Source organism: Gavia stellata, unplaced genomic scaffold (genome assembly GCF_030936135.1).
Source record: "Gavia stellata isolate bGavSte3 unplaced genomic scaffold, bGavSte3.hap2 HAP2_SCAFFOLD_44, whole genome shotgun sequence".
Classification (NCBI taxonomy): domain Eukaryota; kingdom Metazoa; phylum Chordata; class Aves; order Gaviiformes; family Gaviidae; genus Gavia; species Gavia stellata.
Window position 1 is genome coordinate 993250 of NW_026777121.1, and position 16650 is coordinate 1009899.

General features: G+C 46.9%; 1 protein-coding gene across 1 annotated transcript; it reads right to left on the reverse strand.

The window, feature by feature from the left end:
* Nucleotides 1-1326: 1326 nt before the first annotated feature.
* LOC132321731 (acrosin-like) lies at nt 1327-13460 on the reverse strand. Its single transcript, XM_059835176.1, has 10 exons — nt 13422-13460; nt 8431-8551; nt 7411-7495; nt 5388-5630; nt 4904-5113; nt 3729-3927; nt 3205-3405; nt 2584-2864; nt 2174-2313; nt 1327-1687 (listed from the first exon to the last, which is right to left on the reverse strand). The coding sequence occupies exons 6-10, from the start codon at nt 3797-3799 to the stop codon at nt 1340-1342; spliced, it is 1041 nt and encodes a 346-aa protein (XP_059691159.1). The 5' UTR covers nt 3800-3927; nt 4904-5113; nt 5388-5630; nt 7411-7495; nt 8431-8551; nt 13422-13460; the 3' UTR covers nt 1327-1339.
* Nucleotides 13461-16650: the final 3190 nt, after the last annotated feature.

Sequence of the window (16650 nt, forward strand, 5' to 3'; positions counted from 1 at the left end):
AATGTCGAGCTGGAGGCTGCTAGAAAGCAGTGGCACATCCCAGCCTTCTCCCAGTGCCTTAAATATTAGCAAGGGAAGTAAGTTCCACTAAAATCCGTGGCTGGATGTCAAACTACTTACCCAGTGGTTGGCACAGACCTTGGGTCTTTCCAGCTCTGTATCTCCTCTTGCTCATGAACTAGTCCAGCTTCAAGCTCAAGAGCAACTTGCCCGCGCAGCCAGTGCTCCCACCAGTAGCTGGCCCTAGACACTTGGTGTCTCCAACCGCTGGGTCCCTGTGACCAGAGTTCCCTTCTGCCATTGCTAGCAGCCAGGCCCCTGGACCCACCCCCCACCCCCCCACTGGGTACAGAGTGAGGCCACACAGAAAAGGATTTGGGAGCGCTCTCAGAAAGAAGGTAGGGTGGACTGTGGGGATTAGGCGCTGGGCTGAGTCAAAGAAGCAAACAAGTTGGCTTATGTGCGCCTAGCTCCTTGATTCCCCACCCCCACCCCCTTCCCGCCATTTTCCGTGCTTATACATCCCCCTCATCTTCCTCAACGCCTCTTTCTCTGCCCTTGTCTCCTCCCAAACAAGGGACCTAGCCCCTTGCTTCTTTTTCCCCCCTTGCTCCCAGGTTTGCTACATCTGTGAACGGATTTGGTGTTGCAGGTGCTCTTAGCTAGGTCACCTTGGACTTCCACGGCATTACTGATGGGGTTTCCTGGGTACTGCTGGCCCTGCCAGATTCCTCTCCCCAAAATGAGCCCAACTCTCCCTTCAGTTATCTGTGAAGTGGGGCCACCTCTCCCATCAATCCCCCTCAACTACCCGTGAAATCTGGCTCTTCCTCATGGCACTGTAACTCCTGTCAGCTGCTCAGTCTGTTCGCTACGGTCAGCAATTTCTCTTGTCACGCTCAGGAGTTTCGCACAGGCCGTTCAGTGAGCTAAGGCTTACGCCAGGCCCTAGTCGGCAGCTTGTGTGCCTTAATGCACACCCCCAAAGTTGTCTGCATGTCCCATCATTTTTTCCCTATCCTCGTTCTAGCCACAGTGTGCCAGTCTTCTCCATCTCACGCTGGCTCTGAGCACCCTCCTCTCTGACCAGGCCCGGTTTCAGCCCTTTTGAGTGGCTCTTTCCCTTTGTGCCCTACTTGACTGCCTGCGGCCTCGTTTTGCAGGCGCCGGGCGTGGAAGTCCTTGCCTTGCCCGGGAGACTGAATCGGACTGAAGCACGGTTAGCTGTGAAAATTGGCAATTTTATTGGAAGAACTGAGTCAGCTTCAGCCCTTCAGCACTGCCAAGGAAATGGCGGTGGTACGCTGCTGGCTGCACTGGATCCTGTCCATCCTGCTGCTCAGGCCTTTGTCCCCCTTAGGAACTGCAGGAGCTCCTGCACCCGAGTAAAGAATTGCACCAGCCTCTGGAGTGGAAATGGGCAGGGTGTAAACGTGCCCAACTGAGTTGGTATGGGTCTCGGCCTCTGAAAGGGGCTTGAGGTGAAGCCTGGCTGTGGCGTTGGAGTAGCCGATACTGCTGGGCGCAGTCCCATCTGTGCCAGGATCCAGTCGTAAAAGTGCTGCGTGGAGGTGTAGACTCCGGGCCGTCTTGCTCTCGCGCAGCCTTTCCCCCAGCTGGTGACTCCAACGAGCCAGAAGTAGTCTGCATTGTTATCTTTGCAGACGAGAGGACCACCGCTGTCGCCCTGCAGCGGAGGAGAGAGGACAAAGGTGTTGTTGGGTGGCCTCCGTCAGCACTACGGCTGGCTCCTTCTCTCTCACAGCACCTGCCAGAGCTGTGCTCTGCGGCACAGAAAGGCCCCGCTCAGGTGCCGGGGCCTACAGGAGCTTGTGTGGGAGGGGGTGGTGGGCCTGTAAGGTAGGGCTCTCTCTCCTCTCTGCACAGCGATCCTTCTTCACGTGTGGAACGCACATGCTCCAGGCTTGGGATGTGGAGCTGCGTGCTGCCAAGAGCACTGGATGGGCTTTGTGGGCAGAGTCGCAGGCCTCTGGGGCAAGGGGGGCACTGGGCAAGGAGCTGCAGGTGGGGAAGGGGAGGTGAGCCCCAGCAGCGGTGGGGACCCAGCGGTGGGAGGGTGACTTGCCAGGCAAAGCACGCGCTGGGGTCTGCGTGGGACGGTTGTGAGAGGGCTGCCTGTGCTGCTGGGGCTTGACTCGTAGCACGCTCCTACCTGGCAGGTGTCGATGCCACCCTGCGCGTAGCCAGCACACAGGTTGTGGGTGTGGATGGCCCCTCTGTACCACCCGCTGCTGTTACAGAGGTTGACATCAATGAGGCGGACCTTGGCCTCCTGCAGGACATCAGTTGATCCTCCAGCTGCGAGCACAGAGAGGAATTAACACCAGGCAGCTCGTTGCCATTTCTCCTCCCCTGTGTGGGTGAAGCCCTTCCCTAGGGCTTGGCTTTGCACCTTGAAGGCACTGTACCGGTGGTCCCCTTGTGCCTCCCTTTGGGGAATGGCTCAGGCCCATCTCTCTAGAGGCATGCGTCCCCGCAGCCTGACTCTGGCTTTCGCCTCTGCTCTCAGGAAGCCCAACCCGTCTCCCCTGCGTGCCAAGCTTGCGCTCAGGACACGAGTACTTTTTGGGAACTCACATCTTGCAGTCGTGGAACCCCAGCCGCTGGCGTAGCAGGTTGTCAGCTCTGACACTCTCAGCGAGGCGTCGGGCACACAGGCAAGCTGGATGGAGTAGCTGCACTGCACAGGCTGGTCCAGTTCCAGCAGGGCGATGTCGTTCCTCTGCGTGATGTTACTGTAGTGCTCGTGAACCAGTAGCCGCTTGATATGGCGCACTTGGGCCTCAGGGCCCAGCTGAGTCAACCGGGTGGCCCCGACCACCACGCGCCACATGGTGATGTGCCTGGAAGGCAGAGGGATAGAGGGGTCAGAGGGAGCGGAGCCATGTGCTGCAGCAGCCCTGCAGTTCCCTGCCTTCTGCTCCGCAAGGGAGAGAGGCAAGCAGCGCTAGGGAGGGGGCGAGTGCCCTGGCACGCCTTAGGCACAAGGAGTGTTGAGCTGGAGGCTGCTAGGAAGCAGTGGCACAAGCCCAGCCTTCTCCTGAGCAGTCTCTCAGCTGGGCTCTGCAGTACCCAGGCACTGGGCGGACTGCAAGGAGACGGGATGGCAGTAGCACGCGGTGCTGCGGACAGGGCACCTGCTAGTGTTGTGGGGATATCCGCGTTCCCTGGTCCTCCCCTTACCTGGCCTCAATGAAGCAGTGGGCTGCTGTGAGGACCCACTGTGGGCTGATGAGGGACCCTCCGCATGTATGCCCCGTGCCTGTTTTCCAGGGATCCTGGATGCTGACGATCCAGGGCCAGGCCCCTGGCTGGGCATCTGTGCCACCCACGACGCGCGACACGCCGTGCTGAGAAGCCATGGGCCGGAGCCCGCAGGTCCCTCTGGAAACAGAAACTCCTCATTACTGTCCTGCTCGAGGGCTTGCTGCTCTTCAGGCTACGAGTCAGCTGTCTTCCCTCTCCACAAGGCGTTGCGTGGACAGCAAGGCCAGGGAAGCCCGTGGGGTGTGCGTGCATCCGCCCCCGTTTCTGTTTTATCCCCGCAGGCCAGTTGTGCCAGCAGCGTGGGTGCTGGCAAGGAACTGAAGTTCCCAGGTGGGGTTCAGGAAGCTGTGGCGTGGCCACGGGGGACAAGCGGGCACCCTCCAGTGAAGCCCATAAGGGTTGCCCAAGCTCCCTGCCGGAGCCTTGGGCCACTTACTTACCCACAGGTGTCCCACGTGCCGTGCGCAGGCCCGCACAGGGCCAGCAGGACGAGGAGGCGGAGCAAATTCATTGCTGCCAGCAACACGTGGCAGCTGCAAGCACGGAGAGCTCGTCGCCACCAGCGCGGCAAACGACGTAGTGCCCGCAGTACTCGCGTTGCCCGCGGTGCCCTTGGTCCCGGGGCTGATGTTCACTGTTCTTCGAAAAGAAGAGACAGAATGTAGCAACAAGACTATGTCTCCTTATTTATGTAAAAGTTCAGCCCAATTTCATTTTTCACTCTGAAGTCTGACCAACAGCACATGATGGAAACAGTTTGGAAAGCATTCAGCATGCACAGCCATAAAATCACTTTTAAACAACTACAGCATACGAGCAGGATCTCAACACCTAACAACTGAAATTCACAAAGGTGAACAACATTTCACAAAGGTGAACAACAATTCTCTCTTTTCAGAGCTCTACTGCTAGGGGGTTTGTGTAAGCAGTATGTAGCCGATACTGTATGTATTAAAATGACACGTAAGACAGAGACATGTGGAAAAGTCCTTGACAGCAACCAAATACGTACATACCTCAAATACACACTTTTAATTTAAACATCTTTGCTCAGAATATAATGCCAGAAGAATATAGTACACACTTAAGTTACAAAACAACAGCTATCCCACATTGTGCTGTGGGCTATTGTTTTTATATGCATATACTTATATTGTACTCGCAGCCAAACACCAAGTTCCCTCCATTCACATACACACCTACCCAACAGAAAAAAATAAACCTTAGTAACAGAGATCACCCCATTGTAGCCATCAACAGTTCCACTCTCAATGTCTCACATTAAATTCTCCTAGATTTACATGTTTGTTTCACGCTCATTTCGAGCTATGCCTTAGATTCAGCTTGCCAAGGCAGGACCTATCAGTCTGTATCTTGCATGTCAGTAGCTACATTAACCTATGAATTCATGTCAGAGCTTGCTGGATTATACCTATCTCTTGCTAAAAAGCCCGAGCAATGAAGAAAAGGACACACGCTTTGGAAGAAATATTACAGAGAGGCTTTCTAAGAAAGAGTTAACTTGTTAAGTCAAACCAAGGCCAGATAGCTCCTACAGACACATTATCAACCAGTTACACAAAAACCCCCTCAAAAATCCTCTATTAACACTCACCCATTCTTGCTGGGAGCTCTGCTTTGGTCAGGAAGCAATGGCATAACTCCAAACAGTTTCAGGCTTGACAGGATGTCTAAGCATGGCCAATTTGTACTATACCAAAGTATAGTAACAGATGTGTCCTTAATCGACAGGTTTGCCTTCTCCATTACGTGTTCCTTTCCATTTTTGTCCTTTAGAACAATTCTCCACCTCAAGCCAGAGGCTCTGTTATTTAGGAATCGAGAAGGGAGAGGGGTGTTTAAAAAAAAAGATTCTCAAAGTGACAAAACTTAAACTATGCTTCCAACAGAAATTTAAAATTTCTACTAACTGCTACTTGTGTTTCTCAGGCTAGGTCATTTATAGGCTATCATCGTATCTTCCCATTATGATACATATTTTATAGCTCTACTTCCCTATCCCCCCAGCATTTTCCAAGTCATTAATAGTCTGTACATTGTTCTCAAGTCAACATCTTCTGTGACAAGGCATTGCTTACTTCATAGCTTCTTTGTTTTTACATGGAAGACCTGTAGAAGGATCTACAGGTTTAACAAGTCGCCTTACTCTCATTTTGACAGCAGCTATTTGTTTGAAGAGGTATTCTTTCTTCCAGTACCCAGGCTTTCTATCACGTAGAGCAGCACAGCCCAAGGAAACAGTTTCTGGTGGTTCAGACTTCATTTTCCAAATTGTCCTTTTTGGCTGAAAACAACCGGAATAGATTTTCAGCCAGATTCCACTGAAAAGAAAAAGAGAATGAAGAGGAAAACCACATTCATGTCAAGAAGAGTTACTTAATTATTCTTACATGCATGTCTCAGCTACCACTGAGCATAATGTTAGCAGAAAAATAATTAAAAAAAAAGTTATTCAGTTAATTCTTACAATATGCCAGGAAGGTTGATAAACATCTCAACCACATACACAGAAAATGTTTGATTAGTGCTCTAGAAAGTAGGATCAGCGGATATTGGGAACTTCCCGCTCTTTTATGCCTCTCAATAGCACACTACAGTACGTGGTTTTTAAAAAGCCTTCCTTCCCCTTGTACTGCTACTTCCTTCATGGACATTCACTGAAGCAGTGAGGAAGACTATGGACGACCACCAGAGCACCTTAGACAACCACCTGTGTACCTGAAGGCGCATGCGTCACGAGCATTTACACATACTAATGAGTTCTCGGAAATTGTATGAATATGTTAACTGTTTCTTGGAAATATGATGACTATGTATACTTTGATTGTATACAACTTCTGTAGCAGAGAAACTAAACACGCACACTAGGTGGAGTGATCCCCTGTGCGTCCAGTGCTGCAATAAAGAAGTGCCTGCTCACCTACATACACTGTGTAGATGAGTTTTTATATTACAGATTTGTAACAGTTATCACAAAAAACCAAGCATATTTAACTGCTTCATCCATCAAAATACATTCAAGAAGCTTGGGCCAAAACCCATCCACTCCACAGAACCAGAAACCTATAGATGCCAACAAATGCTGATATGACTACCCGCTTCACAAGTCAATTCCTTCTATGTCTGACTATACACGTTCGGTTCCATTTTTTGGAGAGAAAGCACTGTTAAGTGGCACACATACTGAATTCCCTTCCCAAACAAACATCTGTATATTGCAGATTCACGCTGCGCTCTCCCCCCAGACAGAGGTAGGCTTTGCTGTGAAAAACTGTAGCACAGCCCTCAGTTTTCACCTTTGGATAGAGCCACTCTTGAAAGCAACAAAGGGTTCTTGTACAGAAAGAACATTTTTGAAACAGGTGAAAGAAAGGCAAGGAAAAAAAGAAAAGAAAAAAGACTTCCGCATCTCTTGAACAGAGTTCAAATCAAGAACAGGGTAGAAAATCCGCCCAATAAACAGGGATAAGGAATAATATTAGAATAAGATTTTTGCAACAAGTCATAAAAACTTACTTCTATCATTAGAACACATCATTATACCTATGCCCAGTTTCAGCTAAGCCAACTTACAAGGCAGGCTGCATTGTTACAACTCCTAGTTAGCAATAAAAGTCTATCCGATGCGTCTTTTCTACCCTCTTTTTTTCTTCAATCTTGCAATTAGATAGAAGACACTAGAAACAGTGCTTCACCATTTCCCTTATAATGAAGTAAGTAATGAAGTAAGTAATGAAGTAACTGCAAGTAAAGGTCACATTTAATTTACTAGACCCAGAACTTCATTCCAGCATCTCTTCAATAAGTGTTGTTGACTCTAAAGCTTAGGAACGTACAGGAAACAGGCTAATCAAAACACTTATTTAGGTAATAGCTGTCCAAGATGCTGTGACAACAGACAATCTTTCACCTTAGTGAATATTTCTATCTTTTCCTCAAGTTTAGAACAGTTTGACATTAAACTAACAAATTCTAGCAACAGAGAGAGGCATTGATTTAGAAAACAGCTCTTGCAAAACTTTTTTTGTTATTTTTTGCATATTACAAACAATGTTAATTTCAAGACATGTTTGAAATTTGGATTATGTAAGCAATACTTACTATTACTGAGTAACTACTTCACTGTATAGTACAAAAAAGATTAAATCCCTTCTTGACATTCTAGCTGAACTTCCCAGATGACTCACTGTAAAAAAAATAACAAGCTTTCTTAAAAAGGGACTGACGAGAGATACTCGAGAAATGTTGGAAAACTTTCTATATTGGCATCTCCTCTATAGAAAGGTGGACAGCATGAGCAATAAGTTACGCACTGGATGCTAAAAATCTTAACTGCCACTTTGTCAGCAGCAAGACTCTGCTGTCTTTTGTTTCACTGCACACCTTTGACAGGCGATTGACTCCATTTTCTCTGTACCTTCCTACTGGCTATTCCTATCTGCAACTAGGATCTTCCATGAGCTTTCTCTTCCTAAGGCTGAAGAAACCCAGTCTTCCCAGTCTCTCCTCATACATCGTGTGCTCCCAAACCATCTTGGTGGCCCTCCGTTGGACTCGCTCCACTACATCAACCTCTCTCGTTTTGGGGAGCCCAAAACCCGGCGCAAGCTGGCTCACTGGACACAGCACTCCAAACGCTGTCTCACAGGTACCACTAGACCTGAAGGATCACTCTCCCAGACCTGCTGGCTACACTCTTGCTAGCACAGCCCAGGATGCAGTTTGCCTTTTTTTGCTACAAGAATACATTGCTGACTCATGTTCAATTCTTGTCCACCTGAATCCCAAAATCTTTTTCTGCAAAGCTGCTCTCTAGTCAGGCTGCCCACCCCCACCTTTACCACTAGCTGGGGTTATGCCAACCCTAGGATTTTGCATTTGCCGTTGCTAAGTATCATATGGTTTCCGCTAGCCCTTTTTCTAGTCTTTTAAGGTCCCTCTGAACCACAGCACTGGTTTCTAGACTATCAACCACTTCCCCCAGGTCGGCATAGTCCACAAACTTGCTGAAGGCTGGAAGACATCCTGTCTTCCAAGTCCATTACATAGATCAGTCCCCGTGTGAAACCCTGAGAGACATTATCAGCAATCCAAGCAGGAATAGAGCACTTTCATACGCACTTGTGGCCAGAAGCATCACTATCTTGAGCAGAAAGGCGGTTGCCCTCTTCACCACCTCCTAGTCTCACATACAGCTATCATACTTGCAATACTTGCACTCAGCTCCAGCTTCATTATCAGCCTATAAAGGAGAACATTCAAGAGATGGATTTGTAAAAAGTTACTTGAGCCAGAATTTGTAGCCAGTATTTTTGTTCTGTTGAACAAAAATGACATTTCCAGAGGTCCTTAAATGTATCAGCTTAAAAAGAAGTTACCTAATTTCACAAAAAAGAAACCACACTGGATAATTTCTGCCTACCACCCCAGCACTGGGGTTTTTTGGTTTGTTTGATTTAATATAGGCATATACACACACACAAACTAAATCAAGACATCGATTTAATAATGACCAGAAACTAGCAGGCAATTTCCTATACAGTTCCCAAAATTCCTCTGTAGGCAATTCCTGTCCCAGCTATGGCAATTTTTAGTCAGTTTTTAGTTCTCAGTTTCAGATTCTAGATGTAGACTGATTTCTAGTCTCAAGTTATGAACACTTGATTTTCCAAAAAGAGAAGGTATCAAAAATTTTAGGTAGTTCCTTCCTTCGCTGCACTCCATCTTTCCTCCATGTCTCCCAATAAAATTCCAAAAGCACACGACAGCTGTCCAAATCTTGACAAGCCCAAAGTAGCTTCTGCAACACTATGCATTAGAGAGATTAAGATAAAAAGAAGTTAAATTTAAGAAAGCCGTAACGAGGCAAAACCGAGAACTCATTTGTAGTCTTACAAAAACAGCTGCCACAAAGAAGGCTTTTTGGACCAGCACTCCACTTGTCTGTGAAAAGAGCATACCCACTCCAGAGTTGCGCTACTCCTTAAAGAATAACCTGGGTTCCCTCCAATAGTTCAGCACTTGAATAATTCAGTATCTAGTTTCTACTTAGACAAATACAGAAAGATCAACTGCGAAACAGGAAAATGAGATGTAACTGTTTCATGATATCATGAGACATTCAAGAAGAGAAACAAGCATTTTGTGAAATCAGGAAGAAAATACTTCTAGTAAAGTGTCAGGAAAGACAACTTTGCAGTCTTTCAGTACAAGCAGGATGCAAGTTTAAATGCGAGACAAACTAAAACTTGAATTAATTAATAAAATTTAAATTTTTATTTTGACTAATTGTAAGTTACACAAAAGCATTCAGTCAATAATTCTCCACTGAAACACAACATCAATCTGTGTTTTCAGCTTTCTACAAGCTTTTCTTTCAACACATTTCTCATTAAGGAGATGAAACGTGGCCAGCACAACCACAAGTTTGGGGGTTTTTTTAGGGTTGGGGAGGTGGAACAAGATGACAGGGAGTGTTTTAAAGTATTTGGAAGGAAAGGAAAAACAGCATCTTCAGCCCTTTCAAATGTACAAGATACAATCCTAGATCATCCCGCCTCCATCATACTGATCATCCCTCCCAAAACAAAGGATCATTCACATGGAGTAGTTCACCTCTGCTCCAGCAGCAAACACACTCATCACTAAGTGACAACACTTCTCCTTCCTCTCTCTCTCTCTCGCACTTGGGTTCCACCAGCTACAATCAGACAACCAGCTAGATTCTGCCCAAGAAGTAAGATCTTTCCCTTCCACTCCTACGAAAACTTTTCAATTCAGTTTAGCAAGCAAAATGCCCACAAAAGGCACTGCATGACATCTATCAGATGGCTGCCCTGTCAGGAAAACCTAACCATTCTGAAAGCACTCATCTTGTAATCATTCTCCTTAATGCCAGGAAAACACTTTACCTCCTCACCTTCAAATCAGAAAGAGATCAAAGGGGCATTTTAAAAAAGTGTAATTAAGACTGAAAACATTCAACAACAGCTTGACAGCTCTGAACGTTCACCCCAAAAAACTGAATTATGCGACTTGTCCCATATTGTTCCCTGTCATTTCGTATCCATATGCAGCCAGCTGTCCAGCCATATATGCACCATCTGAATTATTGTGAGAACATCCCCATGTACGAATCCAGATTTTCTGAGCACCAGGAATAACGCTGATAAGTAAAAATTAACGAAGAAGTTAAAAGAGGAACACGCTTCCCCGTCAGGGCCACTGAACAGACTCAATTAATTGTAATTCTTCAACTATAAAATAAGCAACACAAACAATAACGACTCCAAAACAGGCAGGGAAAAACATTATAATTATGTGAGTTTAGTGGAGCGGGTAATAGATCTGGCTGGGATAGAGTTAACTTTCTCCACAGCTACCTGTATGATGCTGTGTTTTGTATTTATGACTAAAACAGTGTTGATAACACACCTGTGGTTTAGCTATTGTGGAACAGTGCTTGCACAGCATCAAAACCTCCTGTTGCCCACCGTGCTCCACCCCGCCTCAAGCAGGCTGGAGATGGACAAGAGGCTGGGAGGGAACATGGACAGAATAGCTGACCCAAACTGACCAAAAGGATAATCCATACCAGATGACATCATGCTCAGCAATAAAAACTGGCGGTTTGGTCCTCCCAAACTAACCATTGTTCTGAGACTGATTGGGCATCAGTCTGCTTGTGGGAGGTGGTGAGCAATTGCTTTTGCATCCCTTGAAGTTTATCCTTACTCTTGCCTTCACTTAAACTGTCTTTACCCCAACCCACAAGTTTTCTCGCTTTTGCTCTTCCAGTTAGCTCCCTCAGCCTACTGAGAGGAGGGCTGAGCAAGTGGCTGGGTGGCTGCTCAGTTGTTGGCCAGGGTCAAGCCACCACAAGTGGCAAGAAAAGAGTTTTAGAATGGAGAATGTACAAGAGCTGTAGGATAAGAAGAGATTCAGTACGCGGCAGTTGTATTGAAAAAAAACAAACCAAACAACTCACTTTCTGAAAATTATCATTTAACAAGGGATCTTCAAGTGACTGCACTGAAATGAGGCCACCAGCAAACAGGTAGAGCTAAACTGCAGCCTTTTGATATTATGGCACTCATTGACCGGAGTTCCCTCCATACAAGGCACCTTTATAAATTCTTAACTTAAGCCTGCCACCAGCCACACTAACGTCTGAAAGCTCATATCCCAACCTTTCTGGGCTACAGAAGCAGCATGGCAGATGTGCACCATGGAGCTGGCACACACAATGGTTTAAGAACCAACAAAAAATTCTGCAAGAAGCTCTCACTGAAACTCCCGGGATAACTGTGCCAATGAGCTAAAGATGCCAGTACAAGAACAACAGACATCCTGCAACACCATCCTTTGCCCTGCCCACATCTTTTCTCTTTTCTCCTCCCCCACGCTTCTTTTTTTAAAGCTACTTCCCCTAGCTAGAAACAAAAAATTGTTGATGGCACATTAATGATCATTAGACATGTGCAACACGTGTTGCACATGTACAATGTATTTAGTGTTCCTACTGTCTAAACAACGTACATTCAATGTGCATTCTTGGGTCAAAAACACTAAAATACAGCCTGTTAAATAACATACAGTATTCTCCTGAATACTTCGGAGAACGGAGTGCTAGTGTCAAGTATCTATAGGCCACCGGTTCGGCTGTACACACACTCCTGGCAGAATGGGGCTTCACATAAAGGTGGACTGTTATGCTTATAAAAATCTCTTTTGAACACTAATGAGAAACCAAAATCAAATTTCCTGCACATTCCAGACATACTTTATTTCCACCTTTATAATGCAGGGAAATTTCATCCACCAGCTCAAAATTAAGGGCGGGGGGGAGGGGGAGCAGGGGGTGGCACCAACCAAAATCCAGATCTCGGAAATGCAGTAGAAACTAGAATCGATAACTGAGTTCATTTATACTTTGATCAATTCCACTGCAGCAGAAAGTTGATTCTGCTCTTAGGGGAATCACAAGAAGGAAAAACACAAAAGATACGTTCCATAGTTACTGCATACGATTTCCACTGAAATAAAACAGTAAGTTCAAAAGAAGTCTCACTATGTCACTTGCAGGAGGATGTACAAACAACAAGTACAGCCTTTGGAAATCCCAGGTTCCAGAAGCCAGGTGGAAAGACTGAAGCAAGGAAGATGTACCCTTGGTGGAAGAGGGTCAGGTCAGGGAATACTTCAGCAAACTGGACATACCTAAGTCCCTGGGCCCTGATGGGATGCACCCACAAGAAAGACAGTCCAACAAAGGGCCATGAAGATGGTTAAGGGACTGGAGCATCTCTCCTAAGAGGAGAGGCTGAGAGAGCTGGCGCTGTTCAGCCTGCAAGAGAAAGGCTCAGGGGAAGCTCATCAATGGATATTAAATACCTGAAGGGAGGGTCCAAAGAGGACAGACACAGGCTCTTTTCAGCGGTGCCCAGTGACAGGCCAGGAGGCAATGGGCACAAACTGAAACACGGGGTCCCTCTGAACATCACGAAACACTTTTTGACTGTGAGGCTGACTGAGCGCTGGCACAGGTTGCCCAAGGAGGTGGTGGAATCTCCCTCTTTAGAGATATTCAAAAACTAGCTAGGCACGGTCCTGGCCACCTGGCTGTAGGTGGCCCTGCTTCAGCAGGGGCTTTGCAGAAGATGACCTCCAGAGGTCCCTTCCAGCCTCAAGCCTTTCGTGAGTCTCAGGATTTTATTCTTATTTCTCATTCCAGATGGCACAAGGCTACTCCAGGACTGCATTTTGAAGAGCTCAGCTTCTATTTAGGTAATTAAGGTGAAGCAGACAATTTTTCAGAAATGTTTTACACATACGAGCTGAAGTAACAGGAACCATTTTTCCAGTCTGATTACTCCATTAATCAATATCTCAGTCATAACTGATTTCTAGAGAAAGTTTGTCTAGGACAAGAAATCTGCCCAGGATTTATTGTTCATTATCACTACATTTTATAAACACTATTTTACTCATTTTTATCTTGTATTCAAATTTTACACTATGAGACAATGAGAACTTCCACCTTATTTTTAGAAGCTGACAGTGCACACAAGATATGAGCAAAGCAACAAGATAGGGTTGATGGAAGAATTTACCTGTCACTTGGGGGATCATCGTCTGCCCGAGTATTTTTTTGTGAATTGCGTTTTCGCACTTTTGGAAAAATGTTCTTTCTTACAAACTGCCGATCACGTGGCTTCAAATCTTCTGCTGACACGGTATCTTCAATATCTTCAAGCACTGGTTCACAGGCAGCAGGCATCTTCAAGAAGCATTAGAGAAGACTGATATTAGCAAGCATTTGAATACAAAGCCAAGGCTTAGTATCGACTGCATATGTTCTCATAAAGAAAAGTCAGATGTATTTCTACATATACCTGCGATAGATCATATAGATGAGGGAAGGTGAGCACATAAAAACAATCAACTATCCAGAGATATTTCCTGAGGCCCTCTTCCCCAGAGATCTCAAACACAGGCAGGGAGAAAGCCACAAACCATAGAGAGGGTTGTTTGGTTTTTTTTTTTAAATAATCTGTACCTTGCCACCTTCTAACTCAAAAACCCTGCAGCTCCTCTGACGTGACATATCCACGATACAAGTATTCTTAACCATGTCAGGCAGCACAGTGGAATAATGAGTTCATGTTATGCGATAGATACGCTTCCACTCACATCACAGAAGAATGAAAGACAGAGCATTCACACGCCTCCTTCAGAGGTTGTTCTGGCTCTTTTATTTGTGTGCTGAAAACAGGTGCACAGTATTTCAATGTCTTCACAGTCATAGAAATCATAGAAAAGAAAAGAAATCAAACTATTCCTAGAATTCCTGATCCCACAGGACTTTCATCTGAATTACTTCATTCATTAGGACAGCAAAAGAAAAATTCCTGTACCACCTCAGGTACAAGGTGTTAAACAACTACACCTAGCTAACATCAAATAGCTAATTATCCTCTGGCTCATATAATACACGAGAAAATCATTAAAATCTATTTATATTTTCCACAAGAAAGTAAATATACATGCATCTATAGCTCCCAGCAGATCTCAAGATCCAGATCAGTTTTCAGGAAAGGAAAAAAAAGTTATTTACTAAAGGAGCCTGTAAAAAAAAAAGCTATGCATTAATCACACGCCTCACACTGGGCTGTGTGTAGTTCTTCATCAGAATAATGTCTGATTTAGCATTGGACACTTGGTTTTGTACATGTCTCAACAGTTTACTAAGGAAATCACACAGGGGCATTTCACAGAGTTTACAGGGAAAACACAACACTTTCCTAACTGGCAGTGAAGAACAAAAGAAACAAGGCTTTAATTTCTTTAAAACCAGATTTCAGGAACAGAAATCTCAGGCTACTGGCAACACCTCAAAGTATTTTGTACAAACTGAATTACTCAAGGACATAAGAAGTTAAACACCTGTGCACTTTCCCCAGTGTGAGTCCTTCAGTCAATCTTGCAAAGTACACTTCAAAATAAAACTTCATATAACTTTTATAACATTTAACTTAAGAAGGAATATGATGATGTCACAAAGAGGATGCATCTGACAAAGACATAGAAGCGTTTAGCATTCTTCTAGATCAAAAATCCCAGGATCTCTAAAAAGGCCACAAAGGATGAACCAAAATAAAAAGCTGTGGAAAGTCTAGCAATAAAGAATATTGGGGGGGGTGGGGGGTGGGGCAACATCTCTTACACTACTTTATACTGTTGTAAATATTCAGACTTTTTAAATCAAAATATGATTATATACTTTATACCACGAACAGTGTGTACAAATAGGTAAAGTTATCAACTCAATACAGGGAAGGAAAAAGTTTTGATTTGTTGTTTTTTCTCTCTTCCAGAAAAATACCTGCTATAATGGAGCAGCTGCAAAACAAAGAAGCTTAGTTTATTTCCGTGGCCCCCAAAAGAACGAATACAGCCAAAAGAAAAGTCATACCTTTTGAAGCAAGGTCTAAATCCTCTTGGAGAATAATCCTGGGGAAAAAAAAGAACAAAAAGACATGGCAGGAACGAGCAGAACTGGTGGACAGAGACCCACGAGGTGGAGGGGGGAGGGGAAGGGGGAGGAAGAGGGGGGAGGGGGAGCGAGAGGGGAGAGGGGGGAGGGAGAAGGGGGAGGGGGAGCGAGAGGGGGGAGGGGGAGGGAGAGGGGGGAGGGTGGAGAGGGGGATGGGGAGGGAGAGGGGGAGAAGGGGAGAAGGGGAGGGGGGGAGAAGGGGGGAGGGGGCCTCCACGGCGAGCCCCGGCTCTCACCCCGCCGGGCCCCGCACGCCCTCAGCAGGGCTCCGCCATCGCGGCCGCCGCGCCCCGCCTCAAGCCCCCGCGCGCGCGCAGCAGCGCCGCGACGGCGGTCGGCAGCGGCCAAACCGGTGCACGCGCTCTGGGACGCAGCCTCGCGAGAGAGAGCGCGGCTGCGCCGCCCGGCGGGGTGGGCAGCGGCAGCGGCGCGGCAGCGCGGGCCTGCCCGTCCCGCTGCGCGACCGCCGAGGGGTTTGTCCGCCGGGCCGGCGCTCCCGCTCCTTTCGCCGGTGGAGTGCCGTACGTGGGGGAAGAGCAGAGCTGAGGCCTGGCCGGAGCGGGGCGGGGGAGGGCGCGGCGGGCGCTAGGGCCGTAGGAGCCCTCACGGCTGCTCCCGTGGCCGCGGCGCCGGGCCGCCGTGCTGGGAGCGTCAGCTGTGGCGAGGGGGAAGGGGAAGTCGTGGAGCTGGAGAGGGGGTGTCCTCCGGCGCTGCCATGGGGTGTCCTCCGGCGCTGCGCCGTGGCTGGGTTTGCAGCGCAGATCACCGGCGCCGGGGCATCTGCCGAGCGCCAAGGCCACGCGTCCTCCGCGCTTCGTTTCTCCGCATCCTTGGAGACTCACCTCCGTTTTGAGTGAAAACTAGGTCCGGCAGTAAAAGCCAGTTAAAGCACTTGGATTCGGAAGTTTCCGCGTAATGACGAGCTATTGATGCCTGCCATGCCCACAGCCCTTTTCTTTTTAATCGCTCATTTCCTCAAAATACAATGCTGGTAGCAGCTTTTCTGTTCAGTCAGTCTGGAAGATGTTGGTCCAAGGATTTAATATTAGATGGCTAAAGTTTCTGGCATTGTTTCCCGCCAATACAGGGCTAGTAGCAACTTTTCTGATTAATGTTTTGGAAGCCATGAGTCTGGCTGTGGATGGGTAAAGCCAGGGCTCTGAGCAGACAGATTGTTAAAGGTACTGCTGCCTTCTTGATCAGCGTGTTCTAGAGGGCAAGCATAATGCTATTGCTTTTTTTTATATACACCGTTAACCTAAAAAGATTATTGATACTGCATCTTT

Excerpts from the sequence above, each read along its gene's own strand:
- LOC132321731 (XM_059835176.1), bottom strand. The coding sequence starts at position 3,799 with ATGAATTTGCTCCGCCTCCTCGTCCTGCTGGCCCTGTGCGGGCCTGCG. Across the intron at positions 2,314-2,583 it reads AAGATGTGAGTTCCCAAAAA|GATCAACTGATGTCCTGCAG; the intron begins GTACTCGTGTCC and ends TCGCAGCTGGAG. Across the intron at positions 1,688-2,173 it reads GTGGCATCGACACCTGCCAG|GGCGACAGCGGTGGTCCTCT; the intron begins GTAGGAGCGTGC and ends CCTCCGCTGCAG.